This window comes from Drosophila busckii, chromosome 3R (genome assembly GCF_011750605.1).
Source record: "Drosophila busckii strain San Diego stock center, stock number 13000-0081.31 chromosome 3R, ASM1175060v1, whole genome shotgun sequence".
Classification (NCBI taxonomy): Eukaryota; Metazoa; Arthropoda; class Insecta; order Diptera; family Drosophilidae; genus Drosophila; species Drosophila busckii.
The window spans coordinates 15,144,362-15,172,327 of NC_046607.1; the positions used below are offsets into that span (position 1 = coordinate 15,144,362).

General features: G+C 42.0%; 1 protein-coding gene across 3 annotated transcripts; it reads right to left on the reverse strand.

The window, feature by feature from the left end:
• Positions 1-253: 253 nt before the first annotated feature.
• Positions 254-27,932, reverse strand: LOC108602178. 3 transcript variants are annotated; one of them, XM_017990216.1, is made up of 8 exons: positions 27,827-27,932; positions 23,611-24,187; positions 6,362-6,515; positions 4,455-4,663; positions 926-1,056; positions 588-864; positions 341-520; positions 254-279 (listed from the first exon to the last, which is right to left on the reverse strand). In XM_017990216.1, exons 2-7 carry the CDS (start codon positions 23,714-23,716, stop codon positions 456-458), a joined length of 942 nt encoding a protein of 313 aa, XP_017845705.1. In that variant the 5' UTR covers positions 23,717-24,187; positions 27,827-27,932; the 3' UTR covers positions 254-279; positions 341-455. The 3 variants fall into 3 exon arrangements, with proteins under 3 accessions (XP_017845705.1, XP_017845706.1, XP_017845707.1); XM_017990217.1 differs by lacking the exon at positions 27,827-27,932 and having other exon boundaries at positions 23,611-24,244; XM_017990218.1 differs by lacking the exons at positions 254-279; positions 341-520 and having other exon boundaries at positions 823-1,056.
• Positions 27,933-27,966: the final 34 nt, after the last annotated feature.

A 27,966-nucleotide genomic window follows, 5' to 3' on the forward strand; every position in this document is an offset into this window, starting at 1 on the left:
ATTAATTCAAGTTTACTTTTAGTTACCATTGATTGTGTGATTGTGACTTGTGTGCAATACAAATACAAATACAAATACAAAACAAATACATACATACAAATATACGCGCATGCACTTGGAATTAACATTCGTTGTGTGTATGTAAAATTTACTTAGCCGGCAACTGCTTTAAATTTTATTTTATATTTTATTATGCCGTTTGCAATTATTTTTATTGTGCTTACACACACAGTTTGACATCAAGAGGAATTCTTGTTAAGTGTTTAGCGACTACGAATGCTGCTGACATATATATATATAACTTACTATATAGATTTATATTTACAAATTCAACTGTTACCTTGGCTTGTTAACTTGTCACTTTTAATTTGTGTTTCGGTTCTTTTTCACTTGCAACCAAACGAAACCAGCGCTTAAAACTAGGCCAAAAGGCAGGCGGCCAACAGCGACAGCTACTAACTCAAAGTGCAGCGCCAGCGCAGCAAAGTGGCGATGCACAAAAACCAGGCGGCAATTGTAGCTGCGAAAATTTGTGGCAGAGTCTAAGCGAGCGTCTTTAATTAGCAGGCAGCGGCTGAAGTACTCACCTGCTCGGGCGCTGGCACAGGCGCCATTCTCGGTCAGACGCTGATTGTGGCCGCTGCCCTTGGATGCCAGAATGGTGGTGCGTGCTTGACTGCTGCGCCGCAGACTGGCCACGCCCATAATATCAGCGCTGCAGCGCAGCTCGAGCATTTCGCTCTTGTTAATGTAGCGCTTGTCGTCGATGTAGATGCGCAACTGCAGATGACTTTTATAGACGGAGATGCCGTCATCGTTGCGCTTGACATCATAAACCACGGGCAACATGCTGCTCTGTGACGCCTGTGGCAAGTACATGCAGTTAGTGCTAACAACAGTGCGTATGATTAACGCATATGCTTACCGTTTTGTTGTTAATATACCAGGTGAGCTTTGCCGCTGGACTGGACTCGAAGCTGCAGTTAGCCAGCAATGTATTGCGATATTGATAGGTGCGCTCCACGCCACTGATTTCGGGATCAGACTTGGGCAGCACTGCAGCGAAAGGAAAACTCAAATCAAATATTTAAATGCTAAATTTAGCGCGCAGCAGGGCTTGCCTGCTGGTCAATAAACACGCCGAGGGTGTGAGAGCGAAATAGAAAGTTGTAAACGCCGCAACAGGCGCTCAAGTAATTATCTGCCTGACAACAGTCTAAATATTTATTCAAAGTGTTAATTAATCTTTACAAATAATTGCCCAGCACAAACTTTTTTGATGAAAGCAAGAATAATTTGGTTTAGCACACAGAGAAAACAAGGTTTTCGTCACCAGTGCGCCCCAGCACAGTGACCACAATACAACAAGAAGAACTCAGCTGAGTTTTGGACTCAGTCTAATGAATGCCGACTGCCACAATGGTTGCCCCCCCCCATCCTCCAGTTTGCTGCTGCTGCTGCTCTAGCTGTTACTGTTGTTGTGTTGAAAATTTGTGAAATATGCTAAAGCACCCGAAGGCATGAGCGAGCGTGCAGTGGGCGGTTCGGGGTGGGTTGGGGGCATCAAAAGTCAGGCAGTCAGCAGTACTATAAACTTTTTAATTGACTTAATACAAACCACTTTGGTGGAAAGTTTCTGACCTGTTTCAAGTGAAACTTGCTCAGGCGATGCCAGCGCATGGAGTTCGAGCTAAAGTTGAGTTGAGTTGATGATTGCGGCCATGTTGTGCCGCTTGATGATACTACGTACCGCTTTACCGTTTGTACCTCTGTGTGTTCTGCGGTTAACACTGACTGTGACTTGAAATGCCAACCGCACCGACAAAAAAAACACAACAAAACAAAAAATTGGCAACAAAGCAATCAACTCGAATAAATAAACCAAAAACAGAAAAAAGTGTAACGGCAAACAAAAACAAATACAAAAAGTTACGCAAAGAAAAATGTAAAAATCAACAAACAAAACGACACTATAGGCTGCTGCTAAGGGCTGCCCCAACTGTAACAACAAGCAGCAGCAGCAGCAGGTGTAACTCTTGTTGCAACACTCAACACTGTGTGTGTGCCTCAAATGATGACCCATTTTAGAAAAGTCAAAAGCGTGCAGAGCCTGAAACTGAACCTAAACCTGAGCCGCTCGCTCTCTCTCTCTCTCTTAACCTGTGTGTTGTCTAAATCTCTAAAGTAATTAGGTGCGACGGCGGCAGCGGCGTCGGCGTTTCCCTTTGTGGCAAAGTGGACACAAGTTGTTGCTACACACAACTCGGAAGCTAAGCTAACTTTTCAAAGTTAATCAGTGCTGGCGACACATGGCACGCAACTAAGCGCAAAAATATCCTGGCACTGTAAAAACTTAACCAAAGCGTTTACTTCATGTTCGCAATTTTTGTTTTTTCTTTATTTTGTGGCATCATCAAAGTGAGCGCTAGGTGATTGCTGTTTGGAAAATCGAGATACAAGCAGCAGCAGCTGCTTGTTGTTGTTGAAAGTTTTTGGTTTTTTTTTGGAAAAGGTGGATACAATGGCGATGGCACTTTAGTGACGAAAATTCCCAAGTTGATTGTTGGTCTGTCAACAGTTTTGCAGCCATTGTAACAAAAAACTGCGCAACACTATGCTACAAGGCACGAAATGTCAAGGCATTAAGTTGTAGCTACGTGCTGCAGCAACGACAACGACACATGCCACACACACACACACACACACACACACAAATTGTTTTATGCAACAGCAATGGGTAGAGAGAGCAGCTGGCAGTGTCCCTTAACTTGTCGCCAGCGCTTCGCTTGTTGATGAAGCTTGATGCCTGCTCTGGCTTTGCTACACGTAATGTTAGCTGCTCATTTTATATATGACACAGATCGTGTTTTTTATGGCTTATGCCTAACACACACACATGCACAGGACACACACACACATGGCTTGCTTATAAAATTAAAACAGCAAAAGGACAAAAGGCGAATGCAGACATTTGGTTATATGACACGAAAGTTTATGAGTACGTCCTTTATTATTGAGAAATTTGTAATACGTTAGCTGACGTAAAAGTCAATTCTGGTTTATATAATTTGATAAGCTTGAGTTATGAAAATAAAATTTAGTTTCAATTAAAACCATTTGCTTTGTCAGTTTGCAAATTTTGTTATTAAAGCTTAAATTACTGCCAGCGAAATAAAAACATTTTGCTGTCAGGTATGGAAGATAAACTCATTCTAGTGCGTGGGGCTCTAATCTAGTCTTTGCTATTTGCATGTTGAACAACTTAAGCATAGCTTATTTGCCTATTCAGCGACGTAAGTAAGTGCGGCATACAATAGATAAAAGTCGAATTGACATGCAAATAGCATAGACACAACAAGCGGAGAGTAAGTAGGGTAGGTTAGGCTATGCTTTGGGGGGGTGTAACTGGGCGTACAAGTAACCAACAAAACATCCAATTAAAGGCGAAATTCAAATAAGAAAATGCGAATTCAAATTTGATTGTTACGCGTAAACAAATGCTTAAGTGCGCATTATGCAAATCAATACTCTTAAAGCAACGTCAATAAATAAATCTCACTCTTCAGAGCAGCGAGACAAGGCCAACCAACCAACCAACCAACAAACCAACCAACAAATCGCTGAGCGGGAAAATTGCGACAAATAAATCATTTTGAGCCGCGCGCCTTGTGCCTTGTGAAACAAAAGACATAAGCAGGCAATATTCATTTGTGTCAAATGACATTGCGCCCCAAATCAATTGATTTGAATTTCAAAGTGGAGCGTCGAACGCGTAACCAGCTCTAGTCGCAGCTTCTAGCTTCATGTACACCAAGAGCTGCCAATCAAGCCAACTGCGAGTTCAAAATGGCGACCATAGCCCGCGGTGCTGACGTTAACAAACCCCAACAAACAAGCTGACACACTAGGCCGTTGCACGTGACAACAATGTTCGGGGCTCTTGGCCGTGTTCTGCAGCAGCAGATTATAAATTGATTCGTACAAAACTCACAATTGAGTTGAATTTGTACGCTCGAGTATCGTTGGGTGGGCTGGCTGGCAGGTGGGCTTTGTCGTTGGCGGGCAGGATTTATTAACAATCATTACTCATACAAATGGCTGACGCGTGTCACAATTTTCCCAGCGTTTATGCAGCGGCCTTTGAACTCCACATAGTAGGCGCCTGCAAATCCAAACGCTTGGCAATGATAAATGGAAAGGAGTTGTGGATGTGCTCGCTGCGCTGCTCTGCTGCGCGCGCTGCCCGCGGGCGGCAAACACCATTTATAATTTTATTAAGTGTTCACAAAATTGCGCATAATTTGTTGTCTTTGTGCGAGGGGCACGGCACGCCCATAAATCATGGCATAACCAAAACCAAAGGTTATCACCAACACATACAGCAGCCGCAGCATCAGCAGCAATAGCTTGGGCTGGCGGACTGGGTGGGAGCTGTGAAGGTTTTGTTTACCTACCGCCAACGGTCAGATTGGCCGCTTTATCGATCAGCTTGAATTCGGGCGCATCGCCGGACACCTCACAGCGATATTGTCCCGACGAGTTTACGTTCAGCTTTTCCAGCTCCACGTTGCACATGAATTGATTGCAAAGCGACGAGCCATCGGCAATGGTGACACCTTTGACGGGAAACCAATTTGTTGTCGGCGGCGTTAGCGGCGAGTATCTGCAAAATAAAACAGTTGCAAAAAAATGAATACGTCAAACAAAAGGCGTAGCATAGATAGAAAGAGAAAGAGCGAAAGAGAGAGCAGTAGAGAGTAGACAAGCAATTGCATTTTGAGTCGAGTGCTGCGCAAAAACCAAATCCATGAAATATTTATGAGCGCATGCAAAAAGGTTTTGCAGATTCTGCATTTGTGCCCCCAAAGCGCTGCACAAATGCCGTGCAAATAAAATTCCATCGATTTGTAGCTGCATTTTAGCGCCCGCTGCTGATTTTTTATTATCACCATCAATGCGCTCTCGAGTTTCAGTTGCAGTTTAAGCGCTATGCAGTGGATAACTGAGGGGTGGGGTCTGTTTATGCCTTAGGCTGAACGCAACTCTTTTAAAATTCAAAGCACAATTGATATATAGCTAACCCAAACTATTGATTGCGCTTTAAATTCAGTTGAGTTTATTATTTATTCAATGTTAAGCAAGCAGCGACATATGATTAGGCCATAAAGTTATAGTTGAGATTTGATATTGTTGTTATGGAACTTTCATTTATGCAACAATTCCAAGAACTCATTTGAAATATCCCAAATACCAAAAGCAAATTTAATTGCTTTGGTTTTTAGTGAGAAACTCTTTTAATGAACAGTGAATATTTGATATTTGCGCTCAAGCGATATTTAATTTGAAGCGTCGCTTCGCTCTAACTGTATTTTGATTATACAGATAGTGAACTGAAAAAGCCATTTAGTCAATATTGTACGCTAATGTAGCCATGTGGGTTTTTTGGTCTATTACAGCAGCAGACCGCAATGTCAAATGCAAATATTTCATTTGACAATTTGCAGAATAAACTGCTGACCGCACAAACAAATTGTTTCTATCAACATTAATTGATAAAAAGGCAACTTACAATGCGATGCCCGCCCCCTCCCCCTTTCGTATTGAATACAGTAATGACATGTGGTTGCCACTGTAGTAAGCTTTCTTCATCAGAGAGTTTGCGATTTAATGGCGTATGCTGATTAAATGTTTTATTGTGTAAATCTGGGCTGCATTTTGTGTAAGGATTTAAAATCAATAAATGAGCTTAAAAAAGAATTAATAACATAAATGTTGCGCTCGATTAAGCGGCTCGTCGCACTCAACAACAATTTGCAGCAATTAAGTACGTTAAATAAAAAAAATAAAGTGCGCTTCACACATGTTTGTGCCACAATTGGTGGCAAGCCCTCGGATGAGGCGGGGCGGGTGTCAGCCGAATGTTGCGTATAAATGGTAACAAGTCCTAGAACTGCCAACGTCACCTGTACGCAATTTGGTGCGCCCATAAAAATCCATTTCAATTAAGCATTTAAATTAGTCGCGACACTTTCAAAACGATCGAGTGCCCAGCCCCACCCACAGCCAGCAGCATGCCCGCCCACTGACTGCAACAGCAGCAGCAGCACGACAATGTTGCGGACACTGTTGCAAATTCATGACATTTTCAATTTGCACCATAAAATCTGCATGAATGCCCCGGCACATTCACTGGCCATTTTATTATTTTGAACCAGAGCCGAAAAATATTTTTATGGCTTTTACTTTGCTTTTTGTTCATGTGTATGTGTGTGTGAGTGTAGTTCTGGCTCGGTTAGTACTATATATATTTTATTTGTTTTTACAGGCGCAGAGCAATTGACGTGACGGCATGCAAACTCACCTGAAAAATTCCTGGCCATCCTTATACCATTTAACCGAGTTCAGTGTACGATTACCCATCTCATAGCTGCAGGAGAGTTTGGCCTTTTGTGCGACATCGATGATGCGCGGGACGGAGAGGTTCGAGAGTGTGAGTGCCTCAACACTTTGGATGGCTGCAATGGCAAAAAGTATTTATTACGGTTATTAATCAAAGAGCATAACAGGTTTCGTTGTTTTTATCTTAAAGTAGCTTGCGATAATTATCTTGCAGATTTATAGTTATTAAAATACTTGAAAGATCTGCATCTGCAGCTGTATCTGTTGCGCCCCATAATGTATGCTATAATTTTTGACATTCATTTGCTTTTAGCTGCAGCTGAGTTGGGGCTTAATGCATTTGACATTGCTTAAGGCCGGCCGCCAACATATTTATTGCATATTTTTTGCACTACGTTTTGCATTTATGCAATGCAAAGCCATGAATCAAAAAGTCAGGCCAACGCAGCAGCAGCAGCAACGGCGAGAGCAGCGTACATTAATTAAGTTTATTTTACTTGGGTTGATAATAAAAATTACAGCAATGGGCGCGACCAAGGCCAGACTGGCTAGCAGCGGTTGTGGCTATGTTGTAATTGTAATTGTAATCACTGTTGCTGTTGCTCTTGCTGTTGCTGCTGCTGCATGCTTTACATATAGCTGTGTGAACTCTGAACTTTCTGCTGACCGACAAAATAATTAGCGTGAACTTCTCGTATCTCACAGTTGCTCATAACACGATTTTATTTGCTGGCCAACGGAAGCAACAGTTATTATAATTTTTTGCTCTTGCTGCTGCTGGCTCATTTGTTTTTGTTTATGTGTGTGCTGCTGGCCAACGGCTTGGCTTGGCTTGGCCGACGACTAATTGCAACAAACAACGTAAGAGGCAAACAGAAATTAGCTTATGTGCTACATAAATTAACTCAATGCGAGCTCTCACTGTATTTTTAAAGCCAAATTTAGCGCAAGTTCAGATAAACATTTGGGTTGAGCAAATTTAAAATGATATTTGCATTTTATAAAAATGCTTGTGTGTGTTCAATATTTTTTGTCGGCATTTATTTATATACATTTTAATATGTTTATTGTTTGCATTTAAAATTAAGTGCTGATGACATGTGCGATTAACTTTAGTTTGTTGTAAACATGACCAGGCGCTTTAATATTTATGCGACTAGCTTACAGCAATTAGGCTGTTACATAAAATTACTCGACAAATTGCTTTATGCCCGGGCCGGGCAGCAGGCAGCAGGCACATTACTCATAATGACGAGCAAAAAATTCGATTAGCTTCGAAAGCAATTAACATGCTAAGCACATACTCTCCGGCCCAGCCAAGAAAGTGGCATATATCAGGCATATAATGACAAGAACACATTCATGTCTAGCCGCAGCTAAAATAATAACAACACGAGCCGGGAGCGGGACCGGGACTCTTCTGAAGCATCAAGTATATGTTACAACGAAATCTGGCTTAAGTCTCTGCTGAAGTCGTGCGCTTCTTCGCTTTGGCTTTGCTTGGCGCCGCCTGTTGACTGATTGTCGGCCAGTTAATATCACTCAAGCATAAGTGCTTGGCCCTGGCGACCATGAGACTGTGCGTGTGTGTGTCTGTGCTGGTGATGAGTTGGCCAAAAATATTTAGACACAGGATAATGAATGCGTTGACGTTCAAGCATTTAATGTGCCGAAACAATGATGAATTAGTGACGAGACAGAAATTGCTCAAGCGCAATATAATGAGACATTTACTTGTCGGGTCGACCCCCACTATCAGTCTACGTAGTCTACAGTTATAGTTACAGCTATTACCAGAGCGCATATATAGTATGCGAGCAATTTGCTTTGAATTAAGTTGATTGCCGGACGGAATTTGGCGCCATTTACGCGCGCCTTCTATGCATGTGTGTGTGTATCAAACGGTGCGTTAAATTCGCTTAGCAACCAACTTGGAATTTCCGATTTAAGTTATTTTCTTCATTTTCTATTTAAGTTTAAACAGCCAAAGCACTTGCCGCACATATACATATATGCTTATGCATAATAGCTAAAGCATGTGTGTGGGTGTGTGCGTGTGTGTGTGCGCCCTAGGTATAAGTGTAGACCAGACCTACACACATGCCAGCTAAATTTGTCTTTGTCATCGCCTTTGACATTGACATGTAGCTGAGTTTTTGTATCTTGTGCTCAGACTTGTGTGTGCTACTTGAAGTATCTTGTAAGTAGCTCGAGAGGGTCATGCTGGCTACTTTAACAATATTTAGCTACAAGAGAGTTTCAATTCATTGGCATTGCTAATTTAATCAGCGCCACAACAACACTTAGCTCATGCTTATTCATTGTTATTTGTATTCCTTTTTAGCAAGTAAAATTGCATCAACATTTTATTATGCTTGACTACACTACACTGCGCATATTTCTAGTCTAGAATATTATTTGCGGCTTTTGCGGCAGAAATTCATCAAGTGTCTCTCGAAGTTTCAACTAAAAGTTAAAGCTTTAAGGCCAGTAGGCCAGCCACACAATTGTGTGTGACTGTGAGTTTGACTGAGCGTGGGTGTCAACTAAGTTTTTGACAGCTGCAGGCAAAGTGCTGGGCATGGGATCTATGTGCTAATGGATTGGGCCTGGCAAGGTGAGCTTAAGTTAAAGCGCTTGAAGTATTTCGCACTGTAGCTGTAGCTGTAGCTGTCTGTCTGCTGCTGCAAAATTATGTATAAATTGTAGATAAATATGTTATCAGATTGTTGTTGCTGCAGCTGCTGCTCAACGAAATATTAAACCTTAACAGATTTGCAAGGAAAAAGTTGTAACGAGTCGACAGTTGATTGCATAAGGAGTCTGCATCCGCAACTATATAGCTATATAATACAGCTAAGCAGACTCAGTGCGCTTATGCTTGGGTTGCTCAGCCAGCGACCGTTCTGAGCCGGCAAGTGGGTAATAGTTTCAGGTAAAAGCCTGTAAACGAGCAAACTGGCACAAACGAGCAGCAAGTTGAATGCTGATGATGCTGCTGGCCTTAGCCGCAGTGAAAGCGCTGCAGCCAGCCAGCCAGCCAGCCAGCCAGCGGGGCGGATGCTCGATATCCAAGGCATCTGTGGCAAATGTAGCTCAAGTCGTAGATATAAAGTCATTGAGTTGGAAACTGTTTGCCAGTGCCAAACCCGTAAAGGACTCAAGTAGTTGCAGCACCAGCAACCGAAGCAACATTTTGCAGCATTTCTTCTTTCGCCATTGTCGTTGTTTTTTATTTATTATATGGCGTATACGCAATATTTGCACATGCCTCAGACATGGCGTAAAAATTTCTATGCAGCAATGCATTGTTTATGCTTTTGTTGCTCTCTAACACGTTTTTTTGTGCGTTTTGTGCTGCTGCTGCTGCTGCTGCTGTTATTCCCTTTTTTACCTACGTTCTTCTTTTATTTTTTTTTGGCAATTTTGTAATTGTTTCTATTGTTGCAGGGGCTCGCAACTTTTTTAATCATTTTTATAAATTTTCGCAATGCAAGCTGCAAAAAGTCGTGGCGCAAAATTTGTGAATAGGCCACGCCCCGTTGTTGCAGCAGCTTCTTTTGCTTTTGCTTTTAATTAAAAACGAACTCTCAATACAATCAGCCCAGGCCTGCTGGGCAACTCCAAAAGGTAGTTTTATTTAGCTGGGCCCCGCGTTGTTTGTCCTTTTGTTTGTTGTTAATTTTTGCCAGCTTTCGCTTATTTGTTCTTTCTATTTTGTGTTTGGCATTGGCCTGTCTTTTGTTAGGTTAACCACGTCGCGCTGGGAGACGCTTTGCATTTGTTTATAAAACAGTTGGCAACTGAGAAATTAGCAAAGCACAAAATGTGTGCCAATTGTAAAAGTTATTAGCTTTTGGTTTGAGTTGAGTGCGTCGCTTTAAGTTTATGGCGACAAGCTGCAGCTCTTTAAATTGCTTACAAGCAGCTCCAGCTCGAGCTTGCGGCTGCCAAAAGTAAGACCAAAGGTTAGCCAGCGTATAAAAATAAAAAAGGAGTGCAACAAGCACTTGAGAAACTTTTCTCATTTAATGTGGAGGCAAAACTAAAAAGCTACTCAAAATCTATTTGACTTGGCTCGAGCTCGAGGTGGCAGCAGCAGCAGTTGCGAGGAGCGTAAAACGCATTGGACACCTAGCTCTGCAACTCGTAACAAAATATTTAGTTTTAAACGCACTTAAAAATAAAACTTGTGCCTCTGCTGCAATTGACGGCCATTAAAGCTGCTCATTTGAAGCGTGCTTGCTGCCAAGGCAAAGAGCAATTTAAATTCCCGATTGAAACTAAAATCAATTGCGATTGCATTGAGCTACGAATTAAAAGAGCGCAAGCGAGACAGCATGATTGTGTGTGAGAGAGAGAGAGAGGGAGCGCAGACGGAAATGGTTGTGTTTAGTGTAAAGTTTGCAGCAATTTGCTGCTGTAAAATCAATAAAGTTCACTTTGGCAAACTGTTGCCATATTTACTTATTTTTTTCTTCAAGTCTCACACAGACACAGAGCATAAGCATCTAATAGATTTAGGGGTCGGCTGACTGGGTGGCTGGCTGGCTGGGTGGGCTTGCTGCATGCCTCTGCAGTCAGCTTCGTTGCAAGCTTGCACTTGTCTGTGTATGCGCTTGGCTTTTGCCTTATTTTTTAAACCAAATGTCACGCATAATGCTACACCATGAACATATACTCATATATATAGCAAATATATGCATGTGTATGCGTATGTGTGTGTGTGTGTACTTTATTCAATCCAATGCTGCTGCGTTGTTTTCCCACATCGTCACCTTATTTTGCAAAAGTCAAATATTAGCTGAAAAGTTGAGAAAGTTTTCTCAAGCAATTTTTCGCTTACATTTTACCATCAGCATCAGGAACAGCAACAGCAGCACCGCTGCCATGCTCAATAGTCTGAGAACCGCCTGCTTCTACAGCTTCGACTTCGAATGCCCCTCGTCCCTGCTGCTGTTCTATCTGTCAGCAGTCGGAATGCTGTTGGCATTTCTTTTATGCTTACCAGCGTCTCGGCTCGACTCCTGCCCGCTGCGATCTATAGCAGCAAGTTGGTTTGGCATCGCCTCGTCCGTTGTGGGTTTTTCTTTTTTCCGCTTTCTCTTCTTCTGTGTTTTTTTCACTGTTTCCCCCAAAGTGCATTAAAAAATATTGTTGCTGCATGGTCGGATACGAACTGCGCGTATCATTTTTGATAAAATTCATGGTAATTGTTTCAACTGTGAATTTATCGAAGTTTTCATGTTACGCACAAACTTTGCCCTGCTGAACAGACTCATCCCCAGCTCAGCTCCGCACAGTTGAGTTGAACTCGGCTTTTTGTGTGGCCAAGCGTCTGGCAAGAGCTCGTCGGAGCATTGCTGACTGACTGCTTGCAATATGTTTAAAGAAATTAGTTCTTTAAGATTCATTAAATTAGGCATAAATGATTTTAACGAGCATAAATTTCAGCTGCTGCTGCTCGATTCGATTTACAGTTTGCTATTGCATTAGCTTAAATACACCAGAGACTAAAGAGCAACGCAGTAGTCGTTACTTAACTGCATACATTTATCAGAGCTGGAGCTTTTTATCAGAGCAAAAGTTGAACTGAGGCCACAGCGCCGAAAACTTGCAACTTTTAATTTAAAAGCCACCCGGGAAAACTGTCTCAGTCGCAGTCGCAGTCGAAGTCTCAGTCTCAGTCTCAGTTCTGCCAGCCACAACATTTACATTAACTTTTAACCTTATCAAAACAAAAGCCAATCGAATCAAATTGGGCCAACAACAAAAGGCAGTCCAAGCCCGCATTGCTGTGGCACATTGTCTTGTTATACTCAAAGCCAGCAAGTGATACTAGGGGTAGAGCTTGGTCCTTGTACGAAAGAGAGTTTATTTTTACATATATCTACTGTAAGTAGAGTGATTGATATTCAAGCATATTTAAGATATATTGAGTAACTGTTTAATTTTGGGTAATAATTTTAAATAAGCAAAGCGCTGAAGCGATGCATATGCCAAGAACAAGAGAGTCGCAGTAACTCTGTCTTGTTTTTAAAAGAAACTCGCTTTGCATGCAGCAAATAAAATTCAATATAAATAGAAACTTAAAGCGAGTATTTAGTTACTAAAAGAAATATCAAAATCAAGTATATATAGGGATAATAAATGAATGTAAAGTCTGCTTTGGATTTGTAATAAATGTGTCAACTGACTAAAGTATTTTAAATGTTTAAGAGCAGTTTGCTGGTCAGGTGTCTGCCTCGGGCCTATGGCAACTACTTCTCAAACTTACAGTGGTGTTTTTTGGGCATAATTCAAGCAAAATTATTGCGCCACTACGTGTGACACTAAGCATACAATAACAGCAGCAGTTGCATGACTGTGTGGCAAATTTAAACATATTTTTTGAGGGGGGGTGGGCTTGGCTTATGAGATGGCAAGTTATGGGCTGCCTGGAAGACGAAGTCGCACAATCTTGAATTTATGCTTGGAGACGACTTGCAGCTGTGGAGGGGGCGTGGTGCGTGTGGGCGTTACGTGCCATAGCGAACTAACACAAGATTATGATTAATTGTTGTGTCTCTCGCTTGCAGTGCTAGAACTTCTCTGTGTGTGTGTGTGTGAGTGGGCGTGGCACGTGTGACAAAGCGCAACGGTCAACGACACCAGCATGTGGCATGTGCAGCAAGTTTGCTGCCACGCTTGCCACACATAAATATGGCAGAGCATAGTTCTGCAGCCAGCGCTCGTTTTGACATTGTGAAAGCATTAAAAATTAATTTACTTTCTGCAATGACTAACTGCCCAGCCCTGCAACATTCAGCTGCCAAGTTTTGCCGGCTACGCGGAGCTTTGTGCGCTGCTGGCTTATGCCACAAAATATGCCGCTACTTGCGATAATATTTCACGCTCGTTTCTGCGTAATTTAAAGAACATCAAATATCCAATTAAACTTGCCACAAGCATTCATCCCCAATTTATAATAATTACAAACTAATTAACTGTGATACCGCTGCCAAGGCAACGCTAAGCGAAACAACCACAAGCACTTCCCACAAAAAACCGAAACACAAAATACAAAAAAAAGATGAAAATGTAAAAATAATTATTAGCTGAAATTAAACGAAATTTCGTGAGATGCGGTTGTGCCCACACACAAACACAGCGAGAGTATTTACCATAGCAATCGTTAGCATTAGCATAAAAAAAAATGCTACACAAAAATTGTAAAAATTCATTCCATTAACAATTTGAAACGAGCAGTGGACACAATCGCCCACAAGCGTGCTGCTCATGCATGAAACTGGCCCCGAGGATGACGTCCAATGTGAAATCTGTGCAAAACTACAGTTCATTAAAGTTAAACTCGGCTCTGACGCTAAACACAGCCAGCAGACTAATGCGTGGGATAAAGAGAGAGAGAGTCTGAACCACATGCATATTTAATTTAAAGCACAAAATATGAGCACAGTAGGCGGTCGACTGGCTGGCTGGTCGGCCCAGCATCAGTCAATTTAAGAAAAGTCACGCAAAATGCCACAGTCCGCCGTAGAGAGTGCTCAGTGCTGCTGAGCTGGCTGGCTGGCTGGCTGACTGGCTAACGCATGTGGCAACAACTGAGGCAGAAACTTTTAGCCAACAAAAAGCGAAAAATGAACGCATATACAGCCAGAATTTCGCATGTGCGTTACGTTAATGGAATTAGAAAAGTTTTCAAGCAAAAGCCAAGCAACACACACACACACACACATAGAAACGTAAATGCATGCGCATGTGTGTGTTGCTGCTAACAAAAAAAATGTTTATGTATAAATTGTGTTGGCGTTGCGTAATGAAAAAGTTTGACATCTTTCTGTACACTAGACAACCATTAGTTAGCAGAAAATTTAACTAAATATAAGTGCAAGTCTATTTAAAGCTGATGACAATTTTAGTCAGCACACGACGGGTCAAAAAGCCACAAGCGACAAGTTGCTAGTCGAGACTAAAAGCATTTGGTGTTACTCGCATGTCTAACAAGGATTTACGTAGTTATATAAACAATTAATTTGCATAAGTTTTGCTGCTATTTTATGCTTGTTTAATAGTTAATGCTTTATTGCTTTTAGTTCTGCTGCAGCTTAAATCAAAATTAGTTGAGTTGCCATAAAAGAAATCAAATTTAAATTTATGACAGCATCCGGGCTAGGGCAATGAAACTTTAGCGATTTGTCGATTGGCATTATAATTTCAAATGCTGCCTTGGCGGCTAATAAGCAGCGACTGTTATGCTGGCCATGTGGTTGCTGTCAGTTTGGCGTTTGGCGTTGTCTGGCGTGTAAAATTATGCAAGTTGGTCTGGTCGCTGCCCGGCGGCTATTAAGGCGATATTCGATTTCGCTCAGACGGCAACTAAATCATGCTGGCAACACTTACAACTTTCGACAGTTTTAGCAGCAGCAGCAACACACACAAACAGCAGGGCAGAGAGTCTGGTAGATAGACAGGCAAACGACTGCTCTGGGTCATATAAATCATAATTCAAATGGCTGAAATCGATACGCAAGCAGCAAATAATTTTAGATAAATATAACTTGAGTCAATATGTAGCCACATGACGATGAATTTCATAAATTGCAAAGCAGAGAAATTTAATAAATAACCAAAGCGTAAGCAAGAGAGCAAGTTGACTGCTATTTTTGCTTTTGTTTACACTGGACCCAAAGTCAATTTTGATGTTTAACTAATTGTTTATGAATCAATTGGCGGCTGCTTGGCTCATTAAGCTGTCGGTTAAGCATTTAACGACTCATTGGCTATTAACATTTGCCTGCAGTTTATGACCACACAGAGAGACAGACAGACAGACGGACGGACAGACGGACAGACACGCAACAGTGCGCTTTAAACCCGAAAAATAATAATTCAAGTATGAGAGCGTATTATGATTATGTTTTTATCGTTGGCTATTTTGTGCATAGTTTTTATGAAAATGTCGCTATTAACAGCTGGTTTTTATGAAGCGACCGCAACAACAACAACTACGTTGCTAGTATTGTCGGCATAATGTTATTGATATTATTATCATTACGTTTCGATTATTGTGTGCTTTTATGGCCAAAGTTTTGCTGGGGGCGGCTCAAGTGCCAAGGCAACGAGTTCTTGAGGCTTGGGGCTCTACATATAATTATACTGGCCTGGAAATGTTTGTGCCTCGTGTGTGTTTCTCATAACAGCGCTAGTCTAAGTGTGTGGGAGTGTGTGTATGTGTGTGTGTGTGTTTGTTTGTGTTTGTGTCGTGGCGTATATAGCAGCTGTGCATAAATACATATTAATGTGTGTTAATTTTTGCCATGTAACAAGTTAAGCCTAAACAAATTGATGCATAATACAAACAATAATGAGCATTTAACGCTACGCACAAACAACAGGGCGTATGCGTAACAGGTGTGTTTGTATATGCGAGTTTGAATTACTTGTAAGTGGCTCTCAGGCTACAAAGTCAGCGTCAGAATGCTGCAGGCCAGTCAAGCACCTACACATAGCAATGCAGCAGCAACAGCAGCAACAGCAGCAACACCAACAGGCAAACGAATAAGCCATTGTTGACATTTATGCCGGCAAACGTCACTTGCCAAGCAGGCAGGCAGGCAGGCAGCCCAGGCTATGTTGTTGCCTCAAGGCAACAGCTCGTGTTCTGCTCTCGCCTTTCACTCTTTCACCCCGCCCCCTGCTGTCTTCTGACTGCATAAGCACTGCTGGCACAAAGCTTAACATAACTCAAAGGCCTACAGCTGTGAGGTCCACTTCCGCACAAGCAAAAAGTGTGTGGCAGCAGCAGCAGCACAACAAGCAGCACTTGCGTCGCTTGATATGCAAAAAGGACATGCAGCTCTCTCGCATTCAGCATGCATTAACATATATACATATGCATATATATCTGATATGCGCTGACGCACTTGCGATCGAAGCCTGAGCATAAAATAAGTAAAGCCTCGCGTATGCTCAAAAGAAATGTCAGTCGGCGCTGAGAGCTGCGTCTTAATTTCCATGGACAATGCTTTTAATCATTTTATTTGTAGCCAATCAGAGATGAATTTAATTGAGCTGTGCACTCTACAATTTTGTTTGATAAATGCATAAATTTTAAACAATGCAAATGCTTTATTAATGCTTATTTACTACTGTGCACTGTGGTACAAAAGCAGCAAATTGCAGGCACGAAGTTAAGAAAAATTGAATTTACTGCTTATAAAACTCGCAGCAATTTTATTAATTTGCATGTAAAGTTATTTTTATCTAAGATTTTTTTTTATTAACGCAAATTTCAGTTTTGAGATCGTGCATAATTTTGTTTTATGCCATAAAATGTATTTTTTTTTTTGTTATACCATAGTGCTTGACTATCGCATTATTGTGCACAAAATTTTTTAATTAATTTATTAATTTAAGTAATGGCTTTTAAATTGTGTTGGCCGTTGCCGTTGCCAGGCAGCGCTCGTGCACTTATAAAGAGATTTATTTTCTTGCTGCTCTCTGTGGTGTACACACACACACACACATATATAGCTATAATATATTTTATATTGCCGTCGCCGTTGCGTATACGCCATGTGCGCAACTTATTTTTGTGGAATTTGTTGTGTGCACTACAAAAACAACATAAAAACATATTTTAATTATGTCTGGCCACATGTGGCATGCAATTAAAGTTAAAAGTTAACCGAAACACTCTTGGCATGGCATCTGCATATACCGAAAATAAAAAATCATGCATTGTTAATTTAACTCAAGCGCAAAATTCTGAATAATTTTCGTGTGTCCAGCAGCAGTTGACCGCATGTCACAACAGATCAAATGCCGCTCTCTCGACCTTAACCACAAGCCAATCGAATGTTAACTGTTAAAAACACAAAGTAATTGGCCGAAAGACTGTGGCTACATTGTTAACAACACACACACACACACACAGTGAGCGTGTGTGTGTTTGTTTGTGCGCTAGAGTGTTTAATGTTAGGGCAAACCAGCAGGAGTCAGTTGGCAATTTGTTGGGTCATTATTCATGGTACATATTGGCGGCAACGGCAACGGCAACGGCAACGGCAACGGCGGCGCCCAGCGCTGCTGCCAAATGACCAGCAAAAGTGGCAAATCTTTGTTCGCACCTCAGACGAGGCCAACAATTGACTGTGACTGTGCCACACATGTGCTCATTTCTACTATTTCTCTTTCGTTCATTCATTGCCCAGCTATTTTTATGGCAACGGGCAACGCTTTGCTGCGCATGTGTGTGCATGTGTGTGTGCGTCCTTTTAGTGTTGAAGCGACCAAGTGTTTTTCCTGTACATAAATTTACCATAAAAAGCATTTAAACGGAAACGTTGAAACATTCAAAAGGCACAAGCCCCAATGTCGCTCATTGCCAAAACTAGTCAGCAGTCCCAAGCACACATGCATACCCTTGTCACACACACACACACAAACAGATAGGACACACACATACATACGCACATAAGCTGCTCTAGTTGTCTTTTGACTTGTGGTGCGCTTCGCTGGCCAAATCTAAACTGCTCCAATAAAGCAAATTATCGTTAAAATGCTGCTGCACATAAGAAGATTTACGATTGCTCAGCTCGTTGCTTGGACTCTTGGCTGGGAATTTGGCAGTGGCAGTGGCACACACTACACAAGAACCCACTGGTCAATGATTCGCTTTTGGATTTTTATACTCTCTGCATTTGCGGTGGTGCCCTTTGCTGTTAATACTTCCATCCCAGCCAGTTCCCAATCTTTGTTTGATTCGTTTGTTTGCTTGCTTATTTTTAGCGAGTTTAGGGCTTTGCTTGATTTCTCGTGCTCTTTTCCAGTGCCCAGAGTCCAGTCACAGGATACGCTAGCTAAACCTTTTGCCTTTTGCCTTTTTTTTCGTTTTTGTTGCCCCACATTCGATTTGCTTGGCAAAAAAGCCAAATGAGCGTATGACCAAAACAAATAACCCACAAAGTGAGTTGTTCTGACTCGGACCCATACACCCATACACATATGCATTTAGTGTATATGTGTGTGTGTGCGTTGGCGTCGCATTTGCCTGCTGGTATGGCATGTGGTATGTAAGCTCTGTGTGCATGTGTGTGTGTGTCTGTGTGTGTGTGCAATGCCATGAATGGTTCAACGCTTTAGCTACGGCCACAGCTGGTGCGCAAATCTCACACAGTTGGTTATTTGACAATTGATGATAGCATCAAGCTTGGGTCGCCAAAGTGGTTCACACACACACACACACACACAGACAGACGAACATGTATAGCAACCATTTGACCCCTAGCATTGCATACGTGCTAGCTATACATTCTCAAAAGGTCACGCGCGTTGGACTCACATCAGCTGCAATTAGCTTCATAAGCATTTTTCCTATGCTTCAAAACTATTACTAAAAATGTATTTGGATTGCTTTTATTTATTTATTTAATGTATTTAATTAGTTTATATTACAAGCATTCGCACTCTTAATGTGCCTTTCACTACAATTGCCATTAAACTTAATCTATTTAACTAGCAACCGCTTACTCTGTCTCTCTAGTCAGCAGCTATCATTAAATTCTAATACTCAAAACTTAATGCCAGTTATGCTTCAAGCTCTAAATAAACTTATTGATTCTGCTCTTAGCCTATCGATGTTTGTTATCCTGGCTTAATATTTGTATTAAATAGCTCTCTCAATTAATCTTTGCTTTGACTTTATTGTTTACATTACTTAAAAGCTTTTAAGCCTGCGCCTAATTTGTTGTCTCAGCTGATTTGCACTTTAACTTTTGCCTGCTGCCATTTGTACTTTGCAATTATTAATGAGCTCAGTCGCGTAGCAATTCATGTGACATGCAAATCCGCACCCACTACACACATTACTTTCTCTCTCTCTCTCTCTCTCTCACTTTAACTCTCTCTATTTACGCTCTCGACTTCATATCTTGTGTGGTCATTTGGTACAACGCCCATGCCTATTTCCATTTCCGTTTCCGATTGACGCTAATGAACTTTTTGTTAGCCTAGGCCTGAGTGTCTTATCAGTGTTAATGCATGCACTGTCTTCTTTCTCTTTTATCTGGCACTTCCTGTCATTACTACTGCTGCTACTACCCAACCCCACTACTGTCAGCTACATGCCATTCCCTTGGTGAGCGCTCTCATTGCTTAATTTCGATGGCAATTATTTATTTAAACTGCTGCTGAGCATGGCATGGAACATGGCAACGCTTAACGGCTTGACTTGGCCCCAATGCCCACTCGCACTCTCGCTGCTCTATGCTCGCTGCTGTTCGCTTTTGTGTGCGCCAGTTTGACAGCCCGTTGACCGTAAATTTTGCAAGTTTTTCATTAGGCCGCCAACAGTGGGACTGGGACTGGGACTAGCAATGCCCCAAACGGCCACGGCCACGTCGACGCTTTCTAATCAACTTGGCCGCAGTTTGTCGCGCTAGCAACGTTGGCTAAAACTTTTGTCCACGCCTGGGCGTGTCTAATGAAAGCGTTTTCACTGCGATTTCATTTCATTTAGCCATCCATTTCAGCAGTCGCAGTCGACAGTCGGCCAGCTTCATTCATTATGCTCAAGCTCAGATTTGTAATTTACACCTGAGGCAACAATCAGCTGAATAAGGCAGCCAAATTAAGCATTAACACGGCTTGTTGAATCATTACAACTGCTGCTGCTGCTTCTAAGCTCAATTATACGTGTCTTTAAATTTAGTTGTAGTGCATTTTAGCAATGTCATAATGACGGCTAAAGCAGCAGCAGCAGCTTGTGTTGGCTCCCAGCTTGTGTTAGACTCTTAGCTCGTTTCGACTGCGGGGTAAAATGGCTGCCTGCAATTATGGCAGTCGCACAGTTTCCTGCTGCAGCAAAGCTGTTAAATGTTTATGAAGCTTTTATATTTTGCCTGCTGCTGCTGGGTGAAGGGGAAGCGGTGCTGGGGACAATATGAATTATATGAAAGGCAGTGGGCAACAAAAGTAAGTGCTAAATGGCTTATTATTATGAATACTTTTGTTCTGTAGATTTGTTTACGTTTGCTCTGCTCTGTTGCCAATTTGGCTGTTTACATGCGCTCGCTGGCTTGTAAACTTTCGTTAGCTATTATTCTATTATTATTACTTTATTCATTATACGCCACGTGTGCAACGAACTTAAGCGCATAATAAAATTCTGGCAACTGCCCTTTTTTTTTTTGCCAGTTTAGCCGCTTGAGCATAATCTTTAATTTAAACAAATGCCCAAAGCCAAAAATAAAACCAAAGTTGACGCAAAAGCTACGAAACGAGAGAGCTAAACCAAAAACCGAAACGTGCCAAGTGAGCAAACAAGCGCAACAAAAAAAAAATATATAAAAACAACAACAAAAGCAAAAGCGTGTTGTATGCTTTATATATATTTTTTATAAAATTTATGTAAAGCGCAAAGTATCTAGCTTTATAATCAACTGGCTTCAGTTTAGCGCTGTAAATTTAATTTGTCAAATATTGTTTTAAATTCTGGCTATTGCTTAACCGTTATGAACTTTTGTGCAAATTCCCTCAAAGGCGCTGAGGTTTGGCTGAAGTGGCAGTGGCAAGTTGCCCAAAGCCAACATTTTTGTTGTGGTAAGCTTGCTGTTGTGACACTTAAGCGCCACATAGCACAAATAAGTGAGACAAAGATATTTGTGTGGCACGCGTTGAATTTGGCTCCAAAGTGGACAACAATGTGTGCTTGTCTTGCCGCCGCATATAAACTTAAAGTTGCGACAGCTTTAATGCCACGCAACTGAATAAATGAGTTTGCCAAATTGATGGCCAAGTGTGTGAGATATTGACCTAGGCCAGTCTAACTCTCGTGGCTCGCAGTTTATTTTCTTATTGTCAAATTTACTTTTAGACTTTCGAGCCTAAGATGCTGCGTACTTTGTTCTCTGCGCGCTTTTTGTATTTTTTTTTAGCAAATTTATTTATCAACGCTTTCTGCGCTTCCGCTGCGGGTTTTGCTGCGCGGCTCGTTTGTTTTTGTTAAATTTCATACACTTCCTCATTTTTAATTTATGACAATGACGCAGCTATTGTTTGTCGGCGCCCTCCTTGCGCCCTGACCACGCCCACTTGACGCGCACACTGTTATTGTAACTGATGCTTTTATAAATGTTCGTCGCCCCAGTCAGACAACATTTCGTTTGTCGCTTTTATCGCGCGTCGCTGCGGTGCGACAGCTAAAACGCTAAAATACCGAGCCGAGCAGCCAACTGAGCCAACGATGGCAATATTATGCGCTCACTGAGGTCACTGTGCCCCAATGTTCTACTGGTATTGGTGTGATGATGGTGCTAAGGACGGAACACGTACACTTTGTATATCCGCTGGCCGCCGCCCCATTGTCCTTGACTGTTTCATTATGACAGCTGTGCTGGCTGCTGTCCTGGCTGGCGGGCAGGCGTGTCTGTGGCCCTATCCCTGCTCTTCTTATCCTGCGCTGTTCCCTTTCCGCTTTTCAATATACAGTTTCGTTGATTTTGGTTTTGTTTAGTGCCGCATTTATGCTATTAAAGTGTCCTGTTGTTGTTGTTATTGCTGCGGTTAGCGAAACAAAAGCCAAGTGTTGGCGTTATTATTATCAACGCGCTTCCTTTTCCGCAGCTGCGAGAGCACAAACAAAAAGCAAACGCATAGATAAAACGCTGCCATTCATATTCTTGAGTGATTTTAAGTTGTATTCATTTGCACACACACACACATAGGATTGCATGAGCTTGGGTATGAGAAAGCAGCAGCTGTCAATCAATAGACGCCCACCCACTGTTAATAATTCTAATACAATAAGCATAGTTCAATTGCTCTATTTGCCAAATAGTTGCCAGCTAAGTAATAAGCACTTGACTTGCATGTCTATTGAATGCTTGAGATGAATCCAAATATGCCTTTGACTGTTTATAAACTAAATTAATAAAGCTGCAATAATTAGCTTCAAATAGTATAAATAGCAAATAACTTAATCCATTGTCGAAACTTTGTGCTGACAAAAGTTTCGACATTATTTAATGAAACTTATGAGCATGCAAAATGATAAATGCAAGTTGCTTATTGATTGGCCAAATAAATGCGCAATTATTTTGCAGCTGTGTGCAGCTCGTTCTTGCTGCCACTTGCAACTTGTTGTAGAAATTTATGAGATGCGCGACTCTGGGGCGTTGACAGCAAGTTGACTTTTACAACAAAGAAGATGCCACAAGCCACAGTGGGGGGCAAAGTAACGTTTTATATGACATATTTATTTCTCGATAAATCTATTTATTTATTTATTTATGTGCATGCGCTTTGTTTGCATTTGACATATTTTTATGCTTGCAATGCAAACTAAATGCAGCCAACAGATAAGCACATGCCATAGAGTAAATATTAAAAAATAATTTTATAGACAAACATGTCGTGCTGAGCAGCAATTAAGCTATTGTAACTATTATTATAAAGTAATGATGCTGCTAGTTGAGAATTTGTTGACTTGGCTTCGAACAATATCAAATATAGCAAAGCGAAATGAATAAATCAAAAACACAGTATTATTATTTTCAACATGACTTAGTGCCAGTGCAAAAGTCAAATATTTATTCAGAAAATTCTCATATAGCAATGCACTTTTGGCATGAATTAAGTATACGCCATGTGCATGCGATATAGTTGTGGCATGCATTATGCAGACATATTTACCAATGCATGCACTTTGTCTTTAATGCGTTACAAATTAAAATGCATTGTCAGATTTGAATAAAGCTTGCGCACATATAAAACATAGAGTAAACTTTTATTATGCTTATTTGCTAAAGAGTGGTTGCCATGCCTTTTGTGGCAACGATAAGCTTTTTGCACAACCATATCGTATTTTATTTACGCCGGGGTTAGCATCAAGGCAGCAAGAAAATATTTGTTCATTTAAGATAAATTTATGACTGTTGTCGATGCAAATTGCAGCATTTATTGAATTGTTGCTGTTGCTTCTGCCGCTGCTGCTGCTGCTGCTGCTGACAGTGCTCGTAAATATTTGTGTAAATAAATTGCAAACGAAAATAAATCGCGGCTCATATGATAGGTGAACATTTATGACATTTATGAAGGCTCAACAACAACAACAATAACGAATGTATTACTCTTAATCACCAATATAAATATTAAAATATATGGAATTTGCTTTTTGGTTTGCTTGTTTGTTTGTTTGTTTGTTCCACTTACCATTTTGTATGCCCAGTAGCAGAAGTAATGTGCCCCACAGAGGCAGAGGCAGCGGCATGGCCATCGATTTGTGCATCGTGGACTGAGATTGCAGCGGCGTGCTCATTTTCGAAATCCTTTCCAATTTTCTGTTAAGCCGTTGCAGCTATTACTGCTAGTTATATATCGACTTAAGCTGCTGCTGGTGCTGGCTCTGGTGCTGCTGCTGATGTTGATGCTGCGTTTGTAATCGACAATGTCGGGTTGAAGCATTAAGCGGAAACGCTTTTACATTGCTGCGATAAGAAACGGATATGCGCGCCTGCCACAAACGAGGCGCAACTGAGGCACGAGGCAGGCAGGCAGGATGTGCAGCAGTCGCTTGCCAGTTTGCCTGCTGCTAAATTCGCCGGCTTCCCTGCTGTTAGCTTTCTTTTCTATTTTCGTATTTTGTATCTTCTATTGTAATTTCTTTTTTGTTGCTCGTCGTCGTTGTCGTCGTTCTCGTTGTCTTGACAACTCGGCACTGTTGACAATATTTATGCCCAAGCAGTTCTTAAAGCTGATTGCTGTACTCACATTGCAATTGCTGCTCAATCTGAAACGAGCTTGATTGCATTAGCTGCAAAGCAAATTAAATTTTCTGGCCTGCGCTTGTCGCGCCAGCAGAGCATCATTGCAAAAAGGTATAACAATGTTTGGGCTTATGCCATGAAATCCCTACTAAAGATTTATTGTTGTCTGGCTGGGCTGGCGCATGCTGTTCGCTTGCTCAGAGAGTTTGCAACTGTCTCGTCGGCTTTCAGACACTGGCAAATACCCGCTTTAGCATTGGCTTAAAGGCGGAACAGACACGCTTAGGCAAAGCCAGCCAAAGGTTCTGATATTTGCACATGCGACCCAGCCGACTGGGCGTATACTTTATGCGTATTGTTTGTGCCTGATTTAAGTGCAGCGCAATTGCAAAATTTCAAGTTAAATGCATTACGGCATGGAACAAAAGCAACTCTAGTTGGCAATTGGTTTTTATAGTCGATTCGTTGTTGGTCCCTGGGCGCGCCGCCTGGAACTCGTCTGACAAATCGACAGCATGTCCTTGGCATGGCAAATCAAATGCTGCGCCAAACGTTGACTCGCATCAAAGGCCATCCATCAAGGACGACAGCTTTAGGCGCGCGCGCAACTTTGCATGAAATTGGCTGTAAGCACAGCAAACGGGTCAGAGGCAGAGTCAGCGACAGAGTCAGAGCAGCAGCAACTGCCACTTGAGACTTAATAAACTGCGCCCGCTGGGCAACGCAAGTTGAACAACATGGCAGCAGCAGCGCCAGCAGTAGCCACAAAAAAGAAAAATAACTGACAGCAGGATAAACAGCGGCAGCAGTGGCAACAAAAATGTATGTAAATAAATAAACGCTTAACTCTTTCAAAGCCAAGTTCGTCAAGCCATAAAAACAAGTCTGCTGGCGGGTTGGTTGGCTGGCAGTGCTGCAAGGGGCTGTGCCCAAAATCCCTTGCGGCATTATCATCAATTCATCATCACAGTGTGGCGCAGCTCCATCTCTCTCTCTCTCACACACACTCGCTTAGTTTTTCTCGCTGCCTGCAGTTTGTTTAATTTTGGTAACAAAAAGTGCGGCCCGCAAGCCAAAAAATGTTACCCCAGTTGCTGCTGCTGCTGCTGCCTGTTGATGTATGAGCTACGTATGTGTGTTTGTGTGTGTGTGTGTGCGTTAACCAGCTGAGCCTAAGCCAGACTTTGTGTGAAAGTCACAATTGGAGTTTGAGTCGGAGCCAGCCGGACGCGTCACCAGCACAGCCACAGCCACAACCAAATGTACATGTTGTTGCTCTTTCTTTCGCATGTGTATGAGACTCTCTCTGTATATGTTTGCTTTATATGCTGCCATTTTTGTATGTTTGTGTGTGTTATTTTTTTGTTGCTGCTGCTGTTGTTTACTGCAGGCACATTGTTGTTGCTGTTGCTTTCTAAACAACCCAACACAAAAACGCCATGAGTCAAATAAATTACCCCAGCATTGTTGTTGGCAAATTTTTGATGGTTTAATTTTGTGGAAAATAAGTTGAGCCGCTGCGCGGATGCTGCTGTGGCCATAGAACATAAAAAGTACACACACACACACGCACACGCGCGGGCAAAACATTCATGTGTGTGTATGCACTCCTCGCTCAAACATGAGAAAGCAAACGCGGCGCATAGAGTGAAAGAAAGAATTTTGTTGCCTACTTTGGCGGGCTTGCGTATACGCAATAAAATAAACGCGCCGCAGTCAATGCCGCTGTCGCACAGCATTTGTCCCCACAGCTGCCCCGCTGCCCCCCTGCCCTGCCCTGCCCCCCAGCGCTCAACACATGCTTTGCCGCATTGCCATTTTTATTTATTTATTTTTATTTGGTATCGCCCGTGCCTGTGACTGTGCCCTTTATGCATTCATTCATTTATAAATTATTGTTGCGAAACATTCTCATGCCTGCTAAGCATGTATTTACGCTGCTTATACTTTATTGTTGCTTGCTGCTCGTATTTGTATAATGCCCGCTGTGCTCTCTCGTTTGTCACTTGATGTACTTCGCGCATTTTCAATTTGCTGCCTACTTGCTCACATTGCCCCCCACCTCCACTCATGCCCCCATAAACAATTGCATATTTATTTTAAAAATTTATGATTAAATGAGGTTTACACTCACAGCTGGCAAATAAATAAGTATGTTACACATAAATCTGCATGCAAGCGCCATGAATTTATTGAAAGTCAAGCCTAAGTTGGCTGCCTAAGTTCAAGCACCAGCGCATACATTTATAATATAAAACATTTATGTGCTTCGAGTACTTGAGTTGTCGTTAACCTCCATTGAAGGCTGCTTCAAACTCACACACACACATACACAGAAGGATGTGTATAGATGCTATTTTGGTACTGGTAATTTTTTTCAATAATGTTATGCCTTTAAAAATATTTACAGCACACTTGCTTACATTTGATGGCTGCTTTGAATTCAGCCACATCATCATCGTCATCATCATCATTCAGAGCAGAGCAGAGCACAAGCCACCCGTTGACATTGTCAAAAGGGTTTAAGTGCCTGCTCTTGAATTTCTACCAGCAGCAGCAGCAGCTGTCAGTCAGCCTGCCCCTCACTCCACCTGCGCTTATTAATGCTAGACAAATGTGAAAGCATTAGGGTGGCTGCTGCTCTTCAAAGACAAACTTTAAGATTGCACTGAATAATGATTTGCTAAGCTTTAAAGCCAGTTTAGTAATTGCAAATACATTTTTAACTCAAGCTTAACCACTTAAGTGTTTTCAATCAAGCAGACATACACATACACGTTCGACGTTTGCCCAAAATGTGTTAACAATAAACAATTAATTACGGCGGAGTTTTCATTGCCCGGCTGGTTGGCTGGCTGGCTGGCTGGTTGGCTGGCACGGCTGCTGTTGAGTGGCAAGGGTTCTGACACACAACGGCGCTAATTAAAAACTTGTAAAAGCCTTAAGACTGCCAAACACAAAAGGTTCGAACAAAAAAAAAACACAAAATATTATGTGCATGGGGCATGGCAAAAACATTTGGAGCTTTATTAAAGCTGTCGTGCCTTGACTTGATTTGGAGTCTATCGCAACGCGTTGGGCCCCAACGTGACACCCAATATTTAAGCGTTGCTTAAAACACGCAATTCACCTTCATCATTGTCATGTTAATTAATTCGAAAACACTCGAAAAGTCAAGTGAACACGCCGTTAACTGTTGGCCTGGCCGCCTCGCTATGCGTCTGCTGCTGCTACAGCTGAACTTTGACCCCTTCTGGCTTGGCATTGAACGCTGCGAGAGTGTGAGTGCGAAATGCGGTCGAACGCAAACTGTCAAAAACATGCGAGGCAACAATACCGAAAAGAGTTTGCAGCCAGTCGGCCTTTCGCACTTGTTAAGACTTTTCAATGGCCATCAATTTTTAATAGTCCGCTTGCCAAGATAACAGCAGCAACAACAACAAATTTAACGAGAGCAACAGCAGGCAGAGCAAAGAGTTGCAGCCACAGTGAACCTGTTCGGTGCCATGTCCATGTCCAGTCATGGTGCGCTACAGTTCAATGCCTTTGCACGGTTCGTTGGGCCGGCAAATGCCCACCTGGCGCACTTGCCGCTTGCCACTTGCCACACACAAACTGAAATTCAGTTTCAGACTGACTCTGAGACTGCGACGCCGACTCACTCATTCACGTGTCGCTCGATTTACGTATTTTTGTTAGCTTAGCTGGCAACGCACGTTGCGTATACGCCGTGTATGTGGCACGCGTTAACCTCTGCACGCACAGAAGGCTTTTCGCGACTGATGCTGCTCGCAATTGCTCA